Source organism: Phascolarctos cinereus, unplaced genomic scaffold (genome assembly GCF_003287225.1).
Source record: "Phascolarctos cinereus isolate Bilbo 61053 unplaced genomic scaffold, phaCin_HiC Scaffold_4;HRSCAF=312, whole genome shotgun sequence".
NCBI lineage: Eukaryota > Metazoa > Chordata > Mammalia > Diprotodontia > Phascolarctidae > Phascolarctos > Phascolarctos cinereus.
The window spans coordinates 431,693,228-431,715,506 of record NW_027555847.1 but is presented as its reverse complement, the minus strand read 5'-3'; the positions used below and the strand labels follow the sequence as shown (position 1 = coordinate 431,715,506).

The window sequence follows — 22,279 nt, the reverse complement described above, 5'->3', positions numbered from 1 at the left end:
TAAAATTCTATCTCAGAAATGTATTAGCTTTATGACCTTGAGCAAGTTATCTCATATCTGTTTACCTCAGTTTACTAATCAATGAAGGGGATAATAATATTTATTACCCAATTCCCAGTGTTTTTGTGAAAATCAAATTATATAATGATGTGAAGTGCTCAGTACAGTGCCTGACTTGTGCTAAGCACTATGTTAATGTTAATTGTTATTTCCATCATTAATTGAATGTAGTAAATCCATACTACATAACTCTATGCTAGATTTTAGAGATGATTACTATAAATGGTGAAAGTGATAAGATGAATGATTTTCTACGTAAGATAATTAGGAAAGGTATTCAACTAAATTGATATGACTTTACTGGTAATAATTTTGTTTCGTGTTTTAATACATACTTATATTGCCAAACTTGATAGCATTAACATTGTTAGAGAAAAAAATAACTTCTCTTGTAATCTAGATGCGATTACTATCCAGTATCGTATTACTATAAATTTAGCTGTAAAAGAGTTACTCGAAAGTTGTTAAATATTTCTTAGGTAAATTTTACTTTTAAAGGATTATAATAATAACTTCAATGATCTAAGTCCTCTTTTTTTAAATCTGTTAAGTTTTTAGAGATTTGCTAATTAGGCACAGTTATAAGATTTTATGAGCTCTGCTATTGATATGTTGTAAGATTCAGAAGTACTCAAATTGATAAATAGTACTGGGGCTGGAATCTCACCAACCTTCAGTGCTTCAGAATTTAGAACCACACACCCAGTAATAATAGTGAAAGTTTACAAATTTGCTTGCATAAAAAGTAACTCATCTAAATTCACCTAGCTGTATTAAAATCACATCTTAACTTGGTAGCAAAATCTCTAACCTCATAGTACTCAACAATCTTCTGGAGGTTCTGGAGTCAATTATCATGTGTTTGCTGTTTTGAGGTCAATAAACCTCTAGTTTCTTTGACCAAAAACCAGGTTCTGAGTGCCTGCAGCATGAGCCAACACCTTGTTGCCCTTGCAGAACTTAAAAAATCCTTACTAGCATTAATGATTAGCCTTCTTGACTATAGTAAGCCTTTTACTTTATTAACAAAAGGAAGCCACCTCCAGCTTCCAGTATTTTGACCCAGCCATCTAGTCCCTGCATTCATCCAATGGCTTACTCCTTTGGCCTCCTTGACTCTGTTACTGCAGGGGTTTATTGCATACCCTGTAAAACTCTATTATGTGATGTGGTTATTTTTAATTTTTAAACGGTTAATTTCTGCTCCAGGAAAGATTTAAACTAGTAAGACTTATATGTTGGGGCACAGCCAAGATGGCAGAGTGAAAGGAGTGACTTGCTTGAGCTCTCCCCCAAACCCCTACAAATACCTGTAAAAAATTACTCCAAATAAATTCTACAGCAGCAGAATCCACAAAAAGACAGAGTGATACAAATTTCTAGCTGAGGACAACCTGGATGGTAGATCTGAAATGTCTGTTGTACTGGGCTGGAAGAGAAGCTCTTCAGCAGGAGACCTGCAGGTAAAGACAGGGTCCTGGCAAACCCAGAACAGGCCTTAGGGGACTGAATCATGGGTAGCTGAGGCAGTCTCCAGACTTTCAACCCACAAACACCAAAGACAACTTAGAAGTCAGTGGGAAAGGTCTATTGGACCTGTGTGAGAGAGAAGCCTGGTCCAGCCCTGGCCCTAGTGCACAGGGTGATGCCCATATCACAGCTTCTGCTTCTGGAGATCTTGGCCAATGGACTATGAGGGGATAGATCAGCTGATCAGAGTGGTATTGCACTCTTTTGGCACTGAGGCAGGATTTTCTTGCTTTGCCCATGCTTGGCATCATGGTCGCAGTTCTGGGTGGCAGCCCTGAGGTGAGGAAGAGAGCTGGCATGGCTGAACTTGTGGCAGCAGTACAGAGAGAATCCTCCTTACAGTTCCAAGGAAGAATAGAACTCTTGTGGTCACTCATAAACAAGAGCTCAGTCCAGGAAAGGAATAAACATCTATCCTTTGGTCATACTACCCTGGAAAAAACTGAAAATTTACAGGTTCCTCTGAAATTTAGCTATCTCTGAAAACACCTACACAAAATCCCTGAAGTGTGGGACTATACACATTCCACACTGGAAGCAGAGGCCTACCTTAACGGGGTTAAAAAGTCAAGTAATTGGCTAGGAACATGAGCAAACAGAAAAAAAAAAAACAAAAAGAAAACCTCAGCCTATAGAATCTTACCTTGATGACAAAGAAGATCAAAATGTACAATAAGAAGAAGACAACAAAGTCAAATCTCCAACATTCAAAGCTTCCAAGGATAATATGGATTAGTCTTAAGCCAGGGAACAGCTCAAAAAATATTTTGAAAAGCAAGAAAGAGAAGTAGAGGAAAAACTGTGAAGAGAAATGAGAGTGATGCAAGAAAATCATGAAAAATAAGTCAACAGATTGCTAAAGGAGACCCAAAAAATACTGAAGAAAATAACACCTTAAAAAAATAGCCTAACCCAAAGGGCAAAAAAGGTCCACAAATTCAATGCAAAAAAGAATGCCTTAAAAAGGGGAATTGACCAAGTGGAAAAGGAGATTCAAAATTGCTCACTGAAGAAAATAATTCCTTAAAAATTGTAATGGAGCAAATGGAAGCTAATGACTCTATAAGAAATCAAGAAATTTTAAAACAAAACCAAAAGAATAAAAAAAAGAAGAAGAAGACAATGTGAAATATCTCATTGCAAAAACAACTGACCTGGGAAATAGATCCAGGAAAGATAATATAAAAATTATTGGACTACCTGAAAGCCATGATAAAAATAAAAGAGGTTAGATATCATATTTCAAGAAATTATCAAGGAAAACTGCCCTCATATTCTAGAACCAGAGGGGAAGATGGAAATTGAAACAATCCACCCATCACCTCCTGAAAGAGATCCCCAAAGGAAAACTCCTAGGAATATTATAGCCAAATTCCAAAGTTCCTAGGAGAAAATAGTATAAGCAATCAGAAAGAAACAATTCCACAAAAGTATTGTGGAAACACAATCAAGATAACATAAGATGTAGCAGCTTCTACATTAAGGGATCAGATGCCTGCTAATATGATATTCCAGAGGTCAAAGGAGCTAGGATTAAAACCAAGAATCACCTACCCAGAAAAACTGAGTATAATCCTTCAAGGGAAAAACAGATATTCAATGCAATAGAGAACTTTCAAGCATTCTTGATGAAAAGATCAGAGCTGAATAGAAAATTTGACTTTCAAATACAAGAGTCAAGAGAAACATTAAAAGGTAAGCAGGAGAGAGAAGTCATAAGGGACTTATTAAAGTTGAACTGTTTACATTCCTATATGGAAAGATGATATTTGTAACTCATGAGACCTTTCTCAGTATTAGGGTAGTTAGAAGGAATACATAAATATACATATACATATACATATACATATACATATACATATACATATACATATACATATACATATACATATACATATACATATACATATACATATACATATACATATACATATACATATACATATACATATACATATACATATACATATACATATACATATACATATACATATACATATACATATACATATACATTACATATGTATGTATATGTGTGTGTATGTGTTTGTGTGTGTGTGTATATGTATATGTATGTATACATAGGCAAAGGGCACAGGGTGAGTTGAACATGAAGGCATGACATCTAAAAATTAAATTAAGGGATAAGAGAGGATTGTACTGGGAGAAGAAAGGGAGAGGTAGAATGGCATAAATTATCTCACATAAAAGAGGCAAGAAAAAGCTTTTACACTAAGAAAGGGAAAAGTGAGAGGCAATGAATGAATTTTACTCTCATTGAATTTGGCTTAAGGAAGGAATAACATACACATTCAGTTGAGTATGAAAAACTATCTTGCCCTACGGGAACATAATGGGGGAAGAGGACAAGAGATGAAGGGAATGATAGAGCAGTGGGCAGATTAGGGGAGGAGGTAATCAGAAACAAACACTTTTGAGGAGGGACAGAGTCAAAAAAGAGAATAAAATAAATGGGAGGTGAGATAGGAAATGTAATTAATCTTTCACAACATGACTATTAATGAAGTATTTTGCATGACTACACATCTATAACTTATACTGAATTGCTTGCCTTCTCAGTGAGGGTAGGTGGGGAGGGAAGAAGGGAGTGAATTTGGAATTCAAAGTTTTAAAAATGAATGTTAAAAACTGTTATTACATGTAACTGGGAAATAATATATACAGGCAATGGGGTATAGAAATCTATCCTGCCCTACAGGAAAATAGAAGGGGAAGGGGATAAGGGAAGAGGTAGTGATAAAAGGGAGTGAAGATTGGGGAAAAGGCTATTCAGAATGCATGCCATCTGGGGTGTGGGAAAGGGAGAGATGGAAAGAAAACCTGGAACCCAAAATCTTGTGGAAGTGAATGTTGAAAACTAAAAATTAACTAATTAATTTAAAAAGCTACAATGTAAGAGAGACATTAAAATTCTGCTAAAATCGGTAGCTGTAATGCAAAACAAAACATAAGATTAAAATGGCTGCACTAATCATTGAAAAGATAGCTAGATGGTGGACTGGATAGAGCACTCGAACTGTAATTGGGAATCCTCATCTTCTTGAGTTCAATCTGGCTTCCTCATCTTCTTGAGTTCAATCTGGCTTCAGACACTTATTAGCTGTGTGACTTTGGCAAGTCACTAAACCCATTTTCTCTCAGTTTCTTTTTTATAAAATGAGCTGGAGAAGGAAATGGCAAATCACTCCACTATCTTTGCCAAAAGCAAAAGAAAGGAAAACACAAATAGGATCATGAAAAGTTAAACACAACTGAAAGGACCAATCAACTATCAGATGAAACAAGTTGTCAGCCAATATAGTGCTGCATATGAATCATGCTATTAGGTCCTATGATTGCTTTATATTGGCCTCAAAATTTTATTCATAATCTTCTAGGAGGCAAATTATTTTGCCTCTGATCTTCTAATATAAGGTTTTACTTTGTTTTTCTTACTCTTATATAACAAAATGTTCAATATTTTAGCACTTCAAAATATTTTCTCTCCATGAACTCTGTAATTTTCAACAGTTACCCTTACGGAAAGCTTGGGTTCCATTACATTTTGTAAGAACTATTGGTTTTTTTTTACTGTCACTTAAGTGTGGGCTGTCACAAACCTCTTAGTGCATGTTACAGCTTGAACAGCTGTATAGTTCTTGCTTTTGTTTTTTAGCTTGCTATACACAAGCTGGTTGCTGATGAATCTACTCTGTGAATCACTTTGTTCTATTAAACATTGAACAGTTTAATTCAAGTTCTGAAAGGAACTTAGAAATCTAGCCGAACATATTTGGATGTCTTGGGCTCTAGTTTCTAGAAATGATATTATTAGACAATCAAGGAGAAATGTCAGTTTATTTTCTTCTTCCCAAGTGATATAAAAAGGTAGAAAAGTTAAGTACTTCAGGGTAATTTCATCTGACTCATCTTAAGTCTTGATTATTAAAAAAAAAAAAGTAAGAAGAAAAAGTAGTGTTCCTGTGCTACTAGTAGACATTCCCAACTATATCTTAGTCTGAAAGTTGCTAACTTAATAAGGTAAAAGCAAAAATTCTATTACACCTCTTTTTTATGACATCATTTTAAGTAGAGTAACACCTTGCTAAATCCATGCATTAGTTGCCATGATAATATATTCAAAGAAAGCTAATAGGGCTAGGCTCCCATAGATAAATGAGTGTGAAATTACCTTCCATTAGTAAATAAAAAACATTTCAATTTTTATTTCTTGTGGTTATTCCCTTTGTTCTGATTCTTCTTCCAGAATCTAACTAATGTGGAAATAAGTTTAACATGCATAAGCTACATCAGATTGCTTGCTGTTCTGGGGAAGGTGAAGGGAGGGAAGGAGAAAAACACACATATCCATATAAAATACATGCACATATACATATATGTATATATGTGTGTGTATATGTGTATAGATATATATATATGTATGTATATATATATATACATATATACAGAGAGATAATTATGTGTATAATTTTGAATTTTACTTATATACTTGTTCTTAGTTTGATGAAGAGATACAGCATTTATATGCAGCTGTATAATTAAATAATTACCAAAACAATTGCAATCAACTCTGTTAGTAATAAAGGGCAGAAGTCACATATATAATCTCAAAATTACAGATACACCAAATTATTACCATTCAGATTTGCTTCAGAATGTAAGTAGAAATTAAAGATTATAAATGCTTTGTAAACATAAAGTCGTATTTATAATTATATTTTACAATATTCATAACTAGACTTATATTTTGCATGCAGAACATAATATATATGTATTCACACACCCATAAATATATGTATATATATTTAAATTAGCAAAAATTTGTCTTGTTTCTTTCCCATTCTTTCACTGCAATTGAGAATTAAAGAAAAATAAAACCTATTAACAAACATCAATCAAAACTGATTTCCACATTGGCCATTTCCAAAGTATATGTGTGTATGCATATATACATGCATGCACACACACACACACACACACACACATACACACACACACACACATATTCATTTTGCACCTTTAGTCCTTCACCATTCTATAAGAAGGTAGATAGTGTTACTCATAATTAGTCATTTTTAAGAGTGGTCATTATGCTGATAAGAGTTTCTAAATCTCTGAAAGTTGTTTTTCTTTATGATGTTGTTGCCATTGTATGAAATTTTCTCTTCATCTTCTTCATTCACTCTGCATCAGTTCATACAAAATCTTTCTATGTATTTCTGATGTCACCTTCACTATTTTTTACAGCACAAAATTATTCCATTATAGTAATGATAACTTATTCATTCATTCCACAATTCATAGATATCCACTTAGATTCTTAGTCATTGACACCTCAAAAAGAGCTATAAATGTTTTATACTTTCTTAGACTTCACTTTGTTTAAAACTAATCACTCCCTTAACCTATTCTTTTTATAGTTTTCTACCACCACCAACCTTCTCCTTTTCCCCTACTAATTCTAGACTGAGCAAGATACATTTATATGCCCATCTGTCTCTCTAAGTATTGTCTTCCTTTAACCAGTTCAGAGGAAAGTGAGATTGAAGGGATAGCTGCTCCCCACCCTCAACTTCTCCTTATTTGGATAGATGTATACTTGCACACCATAATTATGTAAAATGATTTTCCCCAACCTTCCTTGCCCTTGACCACTAGCCCAGCATATTGATCTTCCCCTCTCTTTCTATTCTTCTCTTAAGATTATTTAGAAATTATAGAACTATTTTCAAACCTTGCACTTTCACCTGAAAGTTCTATATTTTGATTACAATCTTCTGTGGAATTTTCATTTTGGAATTTCTTTTAATTTACATGTCATCCTGTGGTTGTAAGATATCTTGGAAGTTTTCTCTTAAGAATTCTCAAAATATACTATATAGGCGCTCTCTCTGTCTCTCTCTGTCTCTCTCTGTCTCTGTCTCTGTCTCTGTCTCTGTCTCTCTCTCTCTCTCTCTCTCTCTCTGTCTCTCTCTCCCTCTCCCTCTCTCATATTATGGCATTCAGAGAGTCCATTTATTTACAGTTACTTTTCTCCTGTATCCGTTTTTCAGGTCAGTTGTTTTTGCTATATTTTAGATTTCTTTTTTTTTCACTCTTTTGACTTTGGTTTCATATTTCTTATTGTCTCATGGATGCACTGGTTTCTAATTAGCCTGTTTTAAAGTTTGGGAGTCTGTTGCTAGGGAAAGATTTTGTCCCTCTAATACCAGTGTCTTTATTTGTGTTCTAGTTCTTTCTTCCATGGTTCTCATTTCTTTTATTTTTCCACTTAAGCATTCATACTGCATTAATTAAAAACAACAACAACAACAATTTTTTAACCCTTCCTTCCTCTCTTGAATTCTAGTTGAGTTTGTTTCCAAGCTAGGTTTTCTCTGCAACTTTGCTTGTGGATGTTTTAGCATATTCCTAATCTTTTGGGTTTCTGCCTTAAGCTTCCCTGCTACCATACTAACTCATTATGCTAGGATTCCATTTTTATTTTCTTATTTTTCCAATCTACTTCCTAACTTCAGACCTGATGTTACAACTCAGACATACCATATTTCTGGAGGGAAGATCTGGGCTGTACTTGTTGCTGCTTTCTTCGAGTATAAGGTGTTAACGTCATTCCAGGATTTTAGTGGGGGTAAATAGAGGTAAGTCTATCAAAGGTAGTCATCACACAATGTTGCCATTACTGCATACAATGTTCTCCTGCTTCTGCTCACTTCACTTAGCATCAGTTCATGTAAGTCTTTCCAGGTTTTTTTTTTCCTTCTGAAATCAGCCTGGTCATCATTTCTTATGCACAATAGTATTCAATTTCATTCATATACCACAACTTGTTCAGCCATTACCCAATTGATAGGCATCACTTGCATTTCCAATTCCTTGCCACCTCAAAAAGAGATACAATAAATATTTTTGTACCTGTGGGTTCTTTTCCCTTTTTAATGTCCTCTTCAGATTATGTGCTGTCTTGGGGAGGGTAATGGGGAGGAACGGGGAGAAAAATTGTAAACTCAAAAGCATATGGAAGTGATCGTTGATAAATCAAAATAAATTAATAAAAAAAAAGAAAATAATTGATCTTCAATGTTTCACAAAATTCACTTATAAATCAGTCTGACCCTGGAAATTTTGCTTAAAGCTTGTTCAATTTTTTTTCTAAAATACGGTTACATATTTTATTTTCTCTTCTGTTAATCTGGGCAATTTATATTTTTATATCTATCCTACTTAAGACTGTCAGATTTACTGGCATAAATCTGGACAAAAAAGTTCTTAATTATTGCTTTAATTTCATATTCATCGGCAGAAAATTTCAACAAATTTCAAATTGTTTAAAAATTCTGTCTTCCAAAATAACATTAATATCTAATGCTATAAATCCTAACTTTTGAATTACACCCTCCTATACTCATATTATATATTCTGCTATATGTTAAGGACTGGTTTAAGTCACCTCCTGTGGGATTTTTGAGATCCTTGTTCCTTGTAAAAGAGATAGATTCTACATGTCTAAAATATGAGAAATGGTCCCTTCTTATTAATGATAGAGATTGCAGGTAATTTAAATATTCTTTATTTGAGATACAATGGCTCAACTTCTTCCCAAAGATACTGCCCATGAAATTAGTAACATATATAGAGGAAGAAATTGTCACAATCTTTATTAATATGAACCTGGCATTTCTGAATATATGAAGCTTTATATAATTATGTTAATTAGGAGGACAAGTACCTATATCTGAAAACTTGAACTAATGCTCTACTTCAATTTTCATTAAAAAGAATGCTTCTAAAATATGGTTTCTAAAAGTGGATCATCAATTTTATACTGGAACGATAACATTAACTAATATAGTCACTGCAGTTTTAACCACTCTCATGGAATTTAAGTAAAAAAATCATCTTTTTTGTCTTTTCCCAACTACTATAATATTGCATTTTGCTCATATGTATGTGCATATACATACATGTAAATGTACATACACACATCTATGACCAGTAGAAACCCACAAAATAGTTTTATGTTCACATTTATCTTAATATTAATCTAAGCTGAGACAAAGAGAAAGTATATTTCAATTTCAGACAACAGGTATATAACAAATAAGTAAGTGAATGAATGAATGAATGAATGGATGTTCAATGTCCATAGAACTCCTTGGATGGGGAAATTGCTTACAGACTAAAAAGTTTTGTGACTGCTTGGCTCTGAGAGATGCCATGGAATATTGGTCCAAGACAGTTAAAAACTAGTTATGTGACCCTGGAATCATTTCTTAAATATTCTAAACCTTATCTTCCTCATCAAAAAAATTTTCACAATATAGAAATGAAATTTGAGATTTACATCAGGATAACAGCAAATACACATACAACAATTACAATCCAATGTTAAAAGATGTTTTGATATTTTACAGACCAAGTTTCAGGAAATTTGTTTGATTAAAAGATAATTCAGAAAGTATCATACTTTAAATTGTTAGCTGAATCATCCAAATAAACATGAGGTGAGGTACTTTGGAATGCTTTGCCTATTTCAACAAAAAAGATGTAGTCTTTTAAATTTTATTAGCTTAGTGTTTTTTTCTCTACTTTATAATTGACATTGCTGTTACTAAAAGATATCATATTTTAGAACATTAAAGAGCACAAGAGGGGATGGGATCTACAATTCACTCTAGCATTTAGTGTAAGGCAGAAGAGTTCTTGTGGAACTACAGTCCCATTCAAAGCAAGGGACTTCCAGCCTCACTTACCTGAGTGTAAGGATGATACACTGCAAATTATGAATCAATCTATGTGTACATGGATCCTGAGCATTCCTTCAAAAGAGTCTAACTTTTTGTATTGTGATAAGTGTCACATTGCCTCTCATTGTAACTTAATGAAATGGATGAATAAATGGCATAATTCACTTATTACATGGTACACGGAAATATCATGCCTCACATAGACTGTAATGCCATTGAACAATCTACCTCCCCAAACTTCATCCCTGAAAAGAAATCTAAAATGTGACCTTTTCTGGGTGGCAAAAATTAAAAAATTCCTTTTATTTCCACTTCTGCCATTGTATTAGTTTTTGGATATGTTCAAGGGGAAATCTACACATAGCTAGAAACCTACTTGATCATTTATTACTGGAATCTAAATTTCTCGGTGTTCAAGTTAAAACAACAGATAGCAAAATCTGTTCTTTCATCATCACCATCACTACCACCCCCATAAACACATACACAAGTAGAAAAGGTTGATCCAGAGAATAGTAGTTGAAAAAAATTTACTGGCATTTCTCCTAAATCCTTAAAGCCTCCCCTGAAGGCAGAATTATAACTAGGGGGAGACAATAGCAGTTTGTGCAAAAGGCACTGAAATATAGAAGGTACACACAGAACTTGTAGTTCTTTAGTCATTTAGAAATAACTGAGCTTAATACCTTGTTAGCAAGAATTCACAAAAATAGAAAACTACCAGATGGAATGTGTCATTCTCCAGCAGCTGTTTCCCAGATGGGCTCCTAATGAATCTTTTTGGAACAACTTTCGGTCCCCACACCCTAATAGTATTACCAGGGATATTTGAGGGCATCACTCCTGCTACTTGTCCAGAGTACAAATATTGGATTGTTATAGTCTTCCTTCATGCATCAGAGTTAGTTCCAGACACAGAAAAAGAGAAAATCAGCTTCTAGTATGGAAAACAATTTGTGGATCCTATAGTCATTCTGAAAATTTTAAAATAAAATTTTTCTGTCAATCATCTATTCATTTTATCTACACTGTTTTATGTCTTAATGGGCTAAATATTTTACTTTTTATCCTGAATCTATATGGCCATATATCACGTGATATTGCATTTGGACAAAATTGTACAATCATATAATCATAAACCCTCAGTTTTATGAATACACAAAGACATCTAGCAAATTATGCATACAGAACAGTTTTGGTTAATACTTAAGATGCAAGGGTGATTAACCATTAGGAAACAAATTAGCATAATTAATCATATAAACAACAGAATTCATTTTTTGAATTATTTTTAATGAAGATTAGCTATAAGCTTTCCTAAGAGGTTCCATGACAAAATTAGTATGTCTCTTCTTCCCAATATTATTTTGTGTGATACTAGGAATACAACAAAAGCAGTAAAAATGAGAAATAATTTATAGTAGTTAATATCAATAAGGAGACAAGATTATCCCTATTTGCAAATCAAAGTGTTTTTTTCTTTAAAAATCCAGAGAATCAGTAAAGAAATTACTAAAGAAAAATTAATAATTTCAGTGAATAAACAGAATACAAAACTAAATCCAAAGAGGTATTTTTTTTTCTGTAGAGTACTAAAACAAGAAATGGCTAGAAAGAGAAATTATATTTTAAAAAAAGGACAAACTGCATGAAGTACAAGAGAATTAATCTAATAATAAGTATATATTATATATATGTATGTATGTATATATTAATTACATACAATTGCAAAAAACTTTGAAGAGAAATAAAGGAAGAACTAAATAATTGGTAATACATTAGCTATTCATAGTTTGCCTATGTCAATTTAATAATCAGATTGCTAAGGTTAATATGATTGAACTAAAAATATACATATATACATACATACATAATGTACATACATTCATACATATATGGGAAATGTGACGATAAGGAAAAATTAATAGGTAAATATTATTCAGGAAAAAAAATGAGAAAGGCCAAAATGTTGTTGACCCAGAAGCCTCAAACCCAATTTATACCCCCAACATATTTATCAAGATATCAGTCTGTAAATTTGTGGTTGTCCTTTGCTCTCAAAGAGGACTACACTGACATCACTACATTGGATTGAAGTACAATGTGTTCAACTATGTCTGATCAGACCAATATGAGTTGGAAGGTTCTACCACAGGTCAAGGCAAAAATAGTCCACACGAACATTTGGAGTGGAAACGTCTCTAAGTTTGCACATCTCACATTACTTTTGAGCTACTGCAATTGTGCTTTGCTCATAGTGAACAATGCCTTCTTAGATGTGGGCACACCATGTTGGATAGTTCTTTGCCAATGTCTCCCATTCATACAAATGATTCCAAATTTCTTCCAAAAAATCATGAGAGTGTCAATGTATCACTTCTTCTAACCTCTATGTGAGTACTTGACTTGTGTAAGTTCTCTGTAAAATAGTCTTTTAGGCACAAGAATGAAGGACAAACAACAATCTGTAAGTATTATTAGCTGCCCCATATTTGAGGGCATCACTCCTGCTACTTGTCCAGGGTACAAATATTGGATTGTTATAGTTGGATCCCCATTGGGGATCCAACCATATAGTTCCAGTTGAGCAATGTTGACCATCCCTATCTCCCTCCCTCTCTTCCTCTTGCTTTCCTTCCTTCCTTCCTTCCTTCCTTCCTTCCTTCCTTCCTTCCTTCCTTCGTTCCTTCCTCCCTTCCTCCTGATCCTTTCCCCTTCACATGGGTAATCATAAACTTACATGTGGGTGCTCTGCCTAAAAGAATATATATTTCTTGAAAGAGAACTCTGTTAAACCGGGCTTTGATAAAGCCCTTTCCTATTCAAATGGAACTACTTGAATATTCCTTAAACCCAAATCACTCTGGCTCTCACTGATTGACCATTAATGGGCTCCAACCCAAGCCTCAGTTGGTCATTGTTTGGGTGTGGTTGGCTCAGTATCAAGAGCAACTGTTTCTGTTTTGGCAAGAAATCCTGAAGATTTTCCCTTCCCAAACTGATTTTTTTTTAAAGTAGGTAAAAGAGACTTTTTTCCCCCTCATTTCTTACCTAGCTTTATTCACTGAATGTTTTTTGCCTCAGACAAACTGAGACCTGGGAAAGACTTTAGCTTAAAAAAGCCAAGGTCTCCCTCTGCATTCAGGACCCCATTCAGTCATCTTGATCTGTATCTTGCCACTGGACCCTGATGGCTCTGGAGGAGAGAGTTTGCCTGGTGACTTAGACTCACTTAAATTCAATTCACTTGAAAGTCCAAGCATCACCCCTTGATGTCATTGGTCCTCTTCAAGATTGAAGGACAAACAATAAACAACACTTTTGGCATTCAAGAAAATTGTAGAGACCATCAGAGTTGTCATGGTGGGAGCATACACACTGAAGATGCTAGAATGGCACTTTTCTGCAAGGGGCAATCACATTGTCATGAGCCATCCTTGACCCCTTTAGGTAGGCATATTAGGTTGTTGACTAGATTAGTTTTGACTACAAAACCTTTGTCAGTTTCACAAGTTCCTCTTTACTCTGGCCATTCCAGAAGAAAACCTGTATCCAATTCTGACTTCAGTAAGCTGGTCTTCATTTGCCAGCCTTGTATCATTCAGGGCACCTGTTTGGATATGATTCCTTCTGAGTTCTCTCACAACAAGACCTGTGAATCTTTCAGGTCTACTGGATTTTATGTTGTCCATAAGTGTGTGCACATAAGTCATGAGTGTAATAATCTTTGCAAAAGTTTTTGCACTTTGTTTTGTTTTTCAATCACAGAGTGGATCCCTGCCTACTGAGGTAAGCAGTCAAAGATGTGGTGGAGTATTCAGTTTTTAAGTTACCTCTTCTTTCCTCTTCCTAAGACCAGGAAATGAGCACTGTGGTGCTTCAAAACTACTTAGACACCCAAAAGGCTGCCAATTCACAGTGCTATTTCAGCCCAATTGAAGATGACCCTATGGCCTGGGCTACCTCTATACAGGGTTGTAACTACAGCAACCAGTATATCCACACCTGCTACCTTCTCACTTGTCTGTCACCACAAAACTTTGAGGTCGGTAAAAATGGTAAGATGGTGTGGGCAGATTGAATTTAAATGAGGCAGACTTACAGGAAGTCATAGGCATCACTCTATCTTCCATAGTCATCCAGGGGCAAGACAAGATGACTCATGATGGCTAGGGAGACAGTGGATGACCTTGACATCTTTGATACTTAATCAAGTTCCAAGTGCTTCATAACACTTCCTTCAGCTGCCTTTATGGCTCTTGGAAAAAATTGTTCTCATCCATCTCTTCTGCCAGGGGAAGATTTCACAATGTTGGGGTAGACACCCCCTTAACTCAACAATGGATTTGAGATTTCTCAGTTACACTCAATATGGGTTAGCCTGTCTGCCAAAATGTTTTACTGGGATGGGGCCAATATGCATGCTACAGCTTTTTTAAACCACAAGTGAGAATTGAGTGAATCAGGTAGACAATAAAGATGGAAAGCAGCCTAGAAAAGGGCCTCACACCAGAGGTACTTCAATCCATAGGCGGCAGACATGTTCTAACAAATTGATGGTCTGATTATATACAAACAGTTGCCTCAAGTACCTCCCACAATAACAATTTTTTGTGGGGGTTAAAATATCCAATTTTATGGTGCTATTTGCTGCTTAACATGTTGTTCCCTTCCTTGCTTGCTTTTTTTCATCAGTGAGGTACTAATACATGACTAACTTTTTTTGACACTAACCCTTGTAAACATGGTTTTAGGGTAAGTCAAACATAGGATTCCTCTCTTACAAAGACCTGTGCATCTCATAGATCTATAATTCCAATACATCTAGGCAAGTTCTCATTTTATTTCCCAAAAGATAGTATTCAGTCTGTTTAATTAAATTTTCCTTGTAGGCCCATGAGCCTAACATTTTGCTGAGCTCTATTTTCAAGGTCATTTATGATGGTTTCCAAATGCCACCCGTATTGTTCCGAGATTTTAAGTTTTTGTTTTTAATTGGTGCTGATATTTTTTTTCTAGAAGCTGTTTCTTTTTGTTCAATATCTGCCATTCTCATTTTTTAGGCTATACTTCATTTAAGACCATTTCTTCTTCAGAACAATATTTCTTCTGTTTTTATTTTTTAAGTTCTTCAGAAGTTCTAATGCTTGTCTTAATGTTTTACTTTAATACATGTATTAAGCTTCTCAATAACTCGGTGTTCATGGAGTAGTTTAAGTCTCATTTCTGAAAGTTTCATTACACAATTTAAGTATTATCTTTTTTTTATATTTGTTTTCTTTTATCCTAAAGATTTTTTTTTGGTTAGAAGTGTCTTTTTTGTTTATTCATTTCTTCAGTCTCTTGGCTATGGACTTAGATGTTTTGTCTGTGTAGCCTTTTTTTAAATCTTCTTCTGGTTGTTCTTTTATTATAGTTAGATCATCTCTTGCCATTTTGAGGCAATGAATTAGAGCTGGAAGCAGACAAAACTATTTGCTCAGTGAGGCTGACAGAAAGTTCTACCTAAACAGCCTTTCAATATAACGTAAAATTCTTAAAATAAGAAAAATATTCCTTTGGAATGCCTTTGGAATTCAGTCACATGAGAAGGTACTGGTTTTGTCATATTCTAAAACAATTAGTAAACTGATATTTTCAAATTAAAAATAAAATATGATAAAAAAATGCTTTAGAGCACTTTATATAAATGATATACTATTTGAATAGTTCAATGTTAGGAACAAAAAATTTCAAAAGCTGCCAAAAATGTAAATTATTACTAATAATTGCATGCGTGTTTCTCCACTAATGTGCAATGTTAAACACTACTAAAAATATCACTATAAGGAAAGCTGATCAAAGATATTTCTTTTTTTTCCAAATGAATTCATAATGTCAAGAATATCAAACCATGCATGAACTTAATGAGATACAATAATGGAAGGTATAGATTTGTTCATTGTCTAGATGACAAATCATGACAAATCATAAAAATCACTTAATTATATTATAATGAAATGATGTGATGGCTCAGGGAATTGATAATTATATTTAGAATTGTTCATCTCTAATTGATCAGTTAAAATTAAGTCAAAGTTGTTAACATTGTTCTAAAGTATTCACATCTGTGGGGATTTTTTGTGGTTTGAGTGAAGTTGATGTAAGACAAAAAATTAATAATCCCTTTGAAAATGTTAGGTTAGCATAAAACCATTTAAAATATACATAGAAGAATAGACACCAGATACTACAGAGTGAAACTACAAATGTGAATAAGGTAACTCAGTTCCATCAAGAAATAATCCCAGATCTCAACCAAAGGGAACTCTAGTTTGGCAAGGTTGGAATAGGGACACAATGGAGGCTGCAATATCCTCTCATGCTGTCTTTTTCCCAGAGTCCTTTCTTCCAGAATCCTGATGAGGTGTTGACATCTTCAAAGTCTCCAACCACTTACTTCATAGGCCTTTTTAAAGTTATTAGTACCTCTGAGATTCCCTGTGGTTTTTGCTCAAATTGGTAAATTCTAGCTGGACTGATAAAGGCAGTCTCTCCCCCCATCCCCATTTGTTGTCCTCAGAAAGGAATCTAATAGTATACATAATGGAATTCCAAGATTGAAAACCAATGGTTATTTAGAAGTCAATCCAGATCATCTTGCACATGTGGCATAGCTTACTGGTCCACTTTAGCCCTTTGGTTCAAAGTTTGGTAATCAATATATACGCATATATTTCAATTTTTCTTAGGCACCAACACTATGGGTGATGCATAAAGACTGCTGGATTCAGTGATGATGCCAGCATTTCTTTGAAGTGGCTTCTGAAATCTTCTATCATGGACAGAAGGAACCTTATTGTCCTTAGAGACAAACAATGACAATATTGTCACATACATGGGGGACAGTCTTCAGCCCATGGAATATTTTATAGAAAACTAAGAGGGATTTGAAAAGGCTCCTTTTAGAAGAGGCTCTTTTAGTTGGGACTTAAGGGAAGCAAGGGAAGCCAGTAGGCAAAGACAAGGAGGGAAAAAATTCAGGCACAAATCACAGACAGTGAGAAAGTCCAGAGTCAGGGGATGAGATGTCTTATGTGAGGAATAGCAAGCAGGCTAGTGTCACGGGATTATAGTGTACTTGCAATGGTATAAGGTATACTGATATTGGAAAGGTGGAGGGAGTGGTGCAGGTTTTAAAGAGCTTTATATTCCAAACATAAGATTTTATATTTGAACCTGGAGCTAGGTGCTAAGAAGCCACCAGAGTTTGCTGAAGAGAAGGCAGGGGTGCCATGATCAGATATGTAATACATAAAGACAATTTTGACAGATGAGCGAAAAATGGACTCAAGTTGAAAGATAATTAAAGCATGGAATACAATTAGCAGTCTATTGCGATACTCCAGTTAGGAGGTGATAAAAGTCTACATTGGTGTTTTGTTACTGTCAAACAAGAAAAGGGGGCATATATTAGAGATGTTACAAAGGTAAAATTTACAGTATGTGAAATATATTAGATATAGTAGGGAAGGGAGGAGGCAGTGAGAAAGAGTTGAAAATGATACCTAGCCTGAGTGACTTGAAGGATGTCAGTGCCTTTGATAGCAATAGGGAAATTTAGAGGAGGGAAGGGTTTGGGGAGAAAGATAATGAGTTCCATTTTGAACTTGTTGAATTTAAGATATTTATGAACCTCTAGTTCAAGGTGTCCTATTTGCTGTCATTCAGTTGTTCAGCCATATCTGTCTCTTCAAGACTCCAGATCCATGGGATTTTCTTGGCAAAGATTCTGGAGTGGTTTGCCATTTTCTTCTTTAGTAGATTAAAGCAAAAAAGAGGTTAAATGACTTGCCTACAGCTAGTAAGTGTCTAAGGGCAGATCTGAACTCAAGTTTTCCTTACTCTAGGCCCAGAACTCTAACCACTGAGCAACTTAGCTGCCTCAAGGTGTTCCACAGCCAGATGGAAATATAAAACTACCAGACAGCAAAGAAGTTAGAGCTGCATAAGAAGATCTGAGATTCAGGAGAGAAATAATACTTGAGTCTATGGGAGTAGATGAAATTACCCAATGTGATCATACAGGACAGAAGAGCTCAGGACTAAACACTTGGGGGGGGTGCAGAGAAAGGGGCACCTCAGTTTCACAGGCATGACCTAGGTGGGGTGTTAGCAAACCATGGCCTAAAGAACAAATTTATCCAGCTTCCTGTTTTTATTTGATATGTGAGCTCAGAATGTTTTTCATCCTGTGAGCTAAGGATGTTATTTTTACATTTAAAAAATGTTAAAACTACAAAGTTTGAGGGTCATACATACAGGCTGTGGGCCCCACTGAGCATAATTTGCCAAATCCTGACCTATTTGATTATCCTGAGAAAAAGCACACAGAAAGGTAGGAGGAGAAATAAGACAAAGTACTTTCAAGAAAACCTAGCAACAAGAAAGTAAGAAGAAATGTGTGATCAACAGGAAAAGAGGCTACATAGAGGTGGAGCAGGATGAGAATGGAGGAAAAGCAATCGTATTTGGCAATTAGTTATCCCTTCCACATCATAACTTTCCACATTGTTGCTTCAATATATTGCAGACTGGCATAAGAAATTACATGGAAAATTGGGGGGGGGGTAGCAGAAGCCCCAGATGACATACAAAGGGCGGCAGATGACACAAAAATATTTAGAAACTCAGAAATTTCATATACACACATATACACATATGTACACATACACACATGTGTATGTGCATATGCATATATTGTATGCATACACTCACATGCACATACACATTATATTTACATATGTCTTACTTCACTTATTTCTCTTACTTGACTCAAACCACACAGAACTCCCACAAATGTGAATAATTTAAAACAATGCTAACAACTTTGACTTAACTTTAACTGATCAATTAGAGATAAACAATGCCAAATATCATTATCAATTCCCCGAGCCACCACATCATTTCATTATAATATAACTAAGTGATTTTTATAACTTGCCATAACGTATCATCTAGAAAATGGACAAATCTATTCCTTCTATTATCATATCTCATTTAAGTTCGTGCATGGTTTGATATTCTTGACATTATGAATTCATTTGAATCATTGTTGATGATCTTTAGAAGAACATGGAGAATTGAAAAGGTACAATAGGAATGGAAAATAGAAAATATTTATCCATATTTTTAAAGTGAAACAGAATCTACAAACCAACGAACAGGGATCTTAACTTTAATTCCTGGAAAAATTGTAGAACATTATTAAAAGGATGATGGTGTATTTCCTTGTGAGCATATAGAAAAGAAAATTCTATTTTCAAAACTCTATCAAAGCTTCAAAAAGAACAGGTCATGTGAGAACATATTTTTTTTCTCTTGACAAATTTTTTAGGAATATTAGAGTAATATTATAGAAATATTTTAGCAAAGTGCTTATATATAAGAAGGTGAGGTAGAAAGTATAGTTACATGACTCAGAACCGATTGAAAAAATGGACTTAAAAAATAGGCACTGGAGGGATGGAGCCAAGATGGCACAATAAAAGCGGTGACTTGGTTGAGTTCTCCCCAAACTCCTCCAAATACCTGCAAAAAATGTCTCTAAACTAATTCTAGAGCAACAGAACCCACAAAAAGATGAAGTGAAACAAATTTCCAGCCCAAGACAAACTGGATGTTTGTTCGGAAAGTTCTGTTGCCCCGAGCTGAGAAAGGAGCACAGTTCAGTGTGGGCTGTGCACCCAGGCATCAGCAAACCTGGAGTAGGCTTCAGGGGACTGAATCAAGGGGAACTGTGGGAGTTTACAGACTTATCAACCCACAAATATGAAAGACAACTTAGAAAATCAGTAGGAAAGGTCTGTGACCTCAGTGAGAGAGCAGTTCTGTGTGGTGGCTGCTTCCAGAGCTCTCAGACCACAGATAGAGTGGGAATTGAGTGGTTGATCAGAGGGGGATTGCAGCAATCTCTTTCCTGGCTCAGAGTTAACATTCTCTTGCTCTGTTTGTGCTTGGATCTGAGTCGCAGTCCTGGGTAGCAGTCCCGTGACAAGGAGGAGGGCTGGCATGGTGGAGCTTGTGGTGGTGGAGAGAAAATCCTCCTCACAGTTCCAGGACAGAAAAGAGTGCTTGTGCTCATAGACCAGTGGACAGGCCAGGAAAGGAGTAAACACCTTTCTTTTGATGATACCACCTTAGAAGAACTGAAAATTTACAGTTCCCTAGAAGTAACTCTGAAAATGGCTACACAAAACCCCTGAATCCTGGGACAGTACATTCCTCACACTGGAAGTAGACCCTAACTTTAACAAAGTATTTAAAAGTCAAATAATTTGCTGGGATAATGAGCTAACAGCACAAAAGAAGTCAGACCACAGAATCTTTCTTTGGTGACAAAGAAGATCAAAACATACAACAAGAAGAAGAAAACAAAGTCAAAGCTCCTACATGCAAAGCCTCCAAGAAAAATATGATTTGGTCCCAGGCCATGGAAGAGCTCAAAAAGGATTTTGAGAAGCAATAAGAGAAGTAGAGTAAAAACTGGGAAGAGAAATGAGAGTGATGCAAGGAAACCATGAAAAACAAGTCAACAGCTTGCTAAAGGAGACTCCCCCCCAAAAAAAAGTGAAGGAAAAACACCTGAAAAAATGGCCTAACCCAAATGACAAAAGAGTTCCAAAAAACCAATAAGGAGAATGCCTTAAAAAACAAAATTGGCCAAATGGTAAAGGAAGTCCAAAATCTTACTGAAGAAAATACTTCCTTAAAAATTAGGATAGAGCAATTGGAAGCTAGTGACTTTATGAGAAATCAAGACACTGTAAAACAAAACCAAAAGAAAAAAAAAAGAAGACAATGTGAAATATCTCATTGGAAAAACAGCTGACCTGGAAAATAGATCCAGGAGAGAGAATTTTAAAATTATTGGACTATCTGAAAGCCATGATCAAAAAAAAGAGCCTACACATCATCTTTCAAGAAATTATCCCCTTTCCTGCAGCGAGACACAGTCCCTGCTGGTGCTGGCACCGTGGGCCGTCGTCTTGCCCGCTGTTATAGGTACCGTAAAAATAAGCCACACCCAAAGTCCCATTTCTGCAGGGGAGTCCTGATGCCAAGATAAGAATCTTTGATCTTGGTAGAAAGAAAGTGAAAGTGGATGAATTTCCATTGTGTGGCCATATGGTGTCAGATGAATATGAACAGCTGTCATCAGAAGCCTTGGAAGCAGCTCGTATATGTGCCAACAAGTACATGGTGAAGAGTTGTGGCAAGGATGGCTTTCATATTCATGTGCGGCTACATCCTTTTCATGTCATCCACATCAATAAGATGTTGTCATGTGCTGGGGCTGATAGGCTCCAGACTGGCATGTGGGGAGCCTTTGGGAAGCCCCAGGGCACTGTAGCCTGTGTACACATTGGCCAAGTTATCATGTTAATTCGAACCAAGGTCCAGAATAAAAAACATGTGATTGAAGCTTTGTGTAGGGCCAAGTTCAAGTTCCCTGGCCGCCAGAAGATCCACATCTCCAAGAAATGGGGTTTTACCAAGTTCAATGCTCATGAGTTTGAGGATATGATAGCTGAGAAGCATCTCATTCCTGATGACTGTGGGGTTAAGTACATCCCCAGCAGAGGGTCATTGGACAAGTGGTGGGCACTCCACTCATGAGGGGTGCATGCCTTTCTGGGCACATCTACCTTTTGCAGGCATAAAAGAAACTAGATATTGCTAAAAAAAAAATTATCAGGGAAAATTGCCCGATATTCTAAAACCAGGGGGCAAAATAGAAATTGAAAGAATCCACTGATCACCTCCTGAATGAGATCCCAAAAGGAAAGCTCCTAAGAATATTGTGGCCAAATTGCAAAGTTCCCAGGTCAAGGAGAAAATAGTGCAATCCACCTGAAAGAAACAATTCAAGTATTGTGGAA

The 22,279-nt window shown here is 35.5% G+C and overlaps 1 protein-coding gene across 1 annotated transcript; it reads left to right on the top strand.

The window, feature by feature from the left end:
- The first annotated feature begins 1,839 nt into the window (after positions 1-1,839).
- On the top strand, positions 1,840-22,031 carry LOC110217958 (large ribosomal subunit protein uL16-like). The gene is given in 3 exon segments (XM_021000523.2): positions 1,840-1,869; positions 21,343-21,448; positions 21,451-22,031. Coding segments are annotated over 3 exon segments (702 nt in total). The 3' UTR covers positions 22,017-22,031.
- Positions 22,032-22,279: the final 248 nt, after the last annotated feature.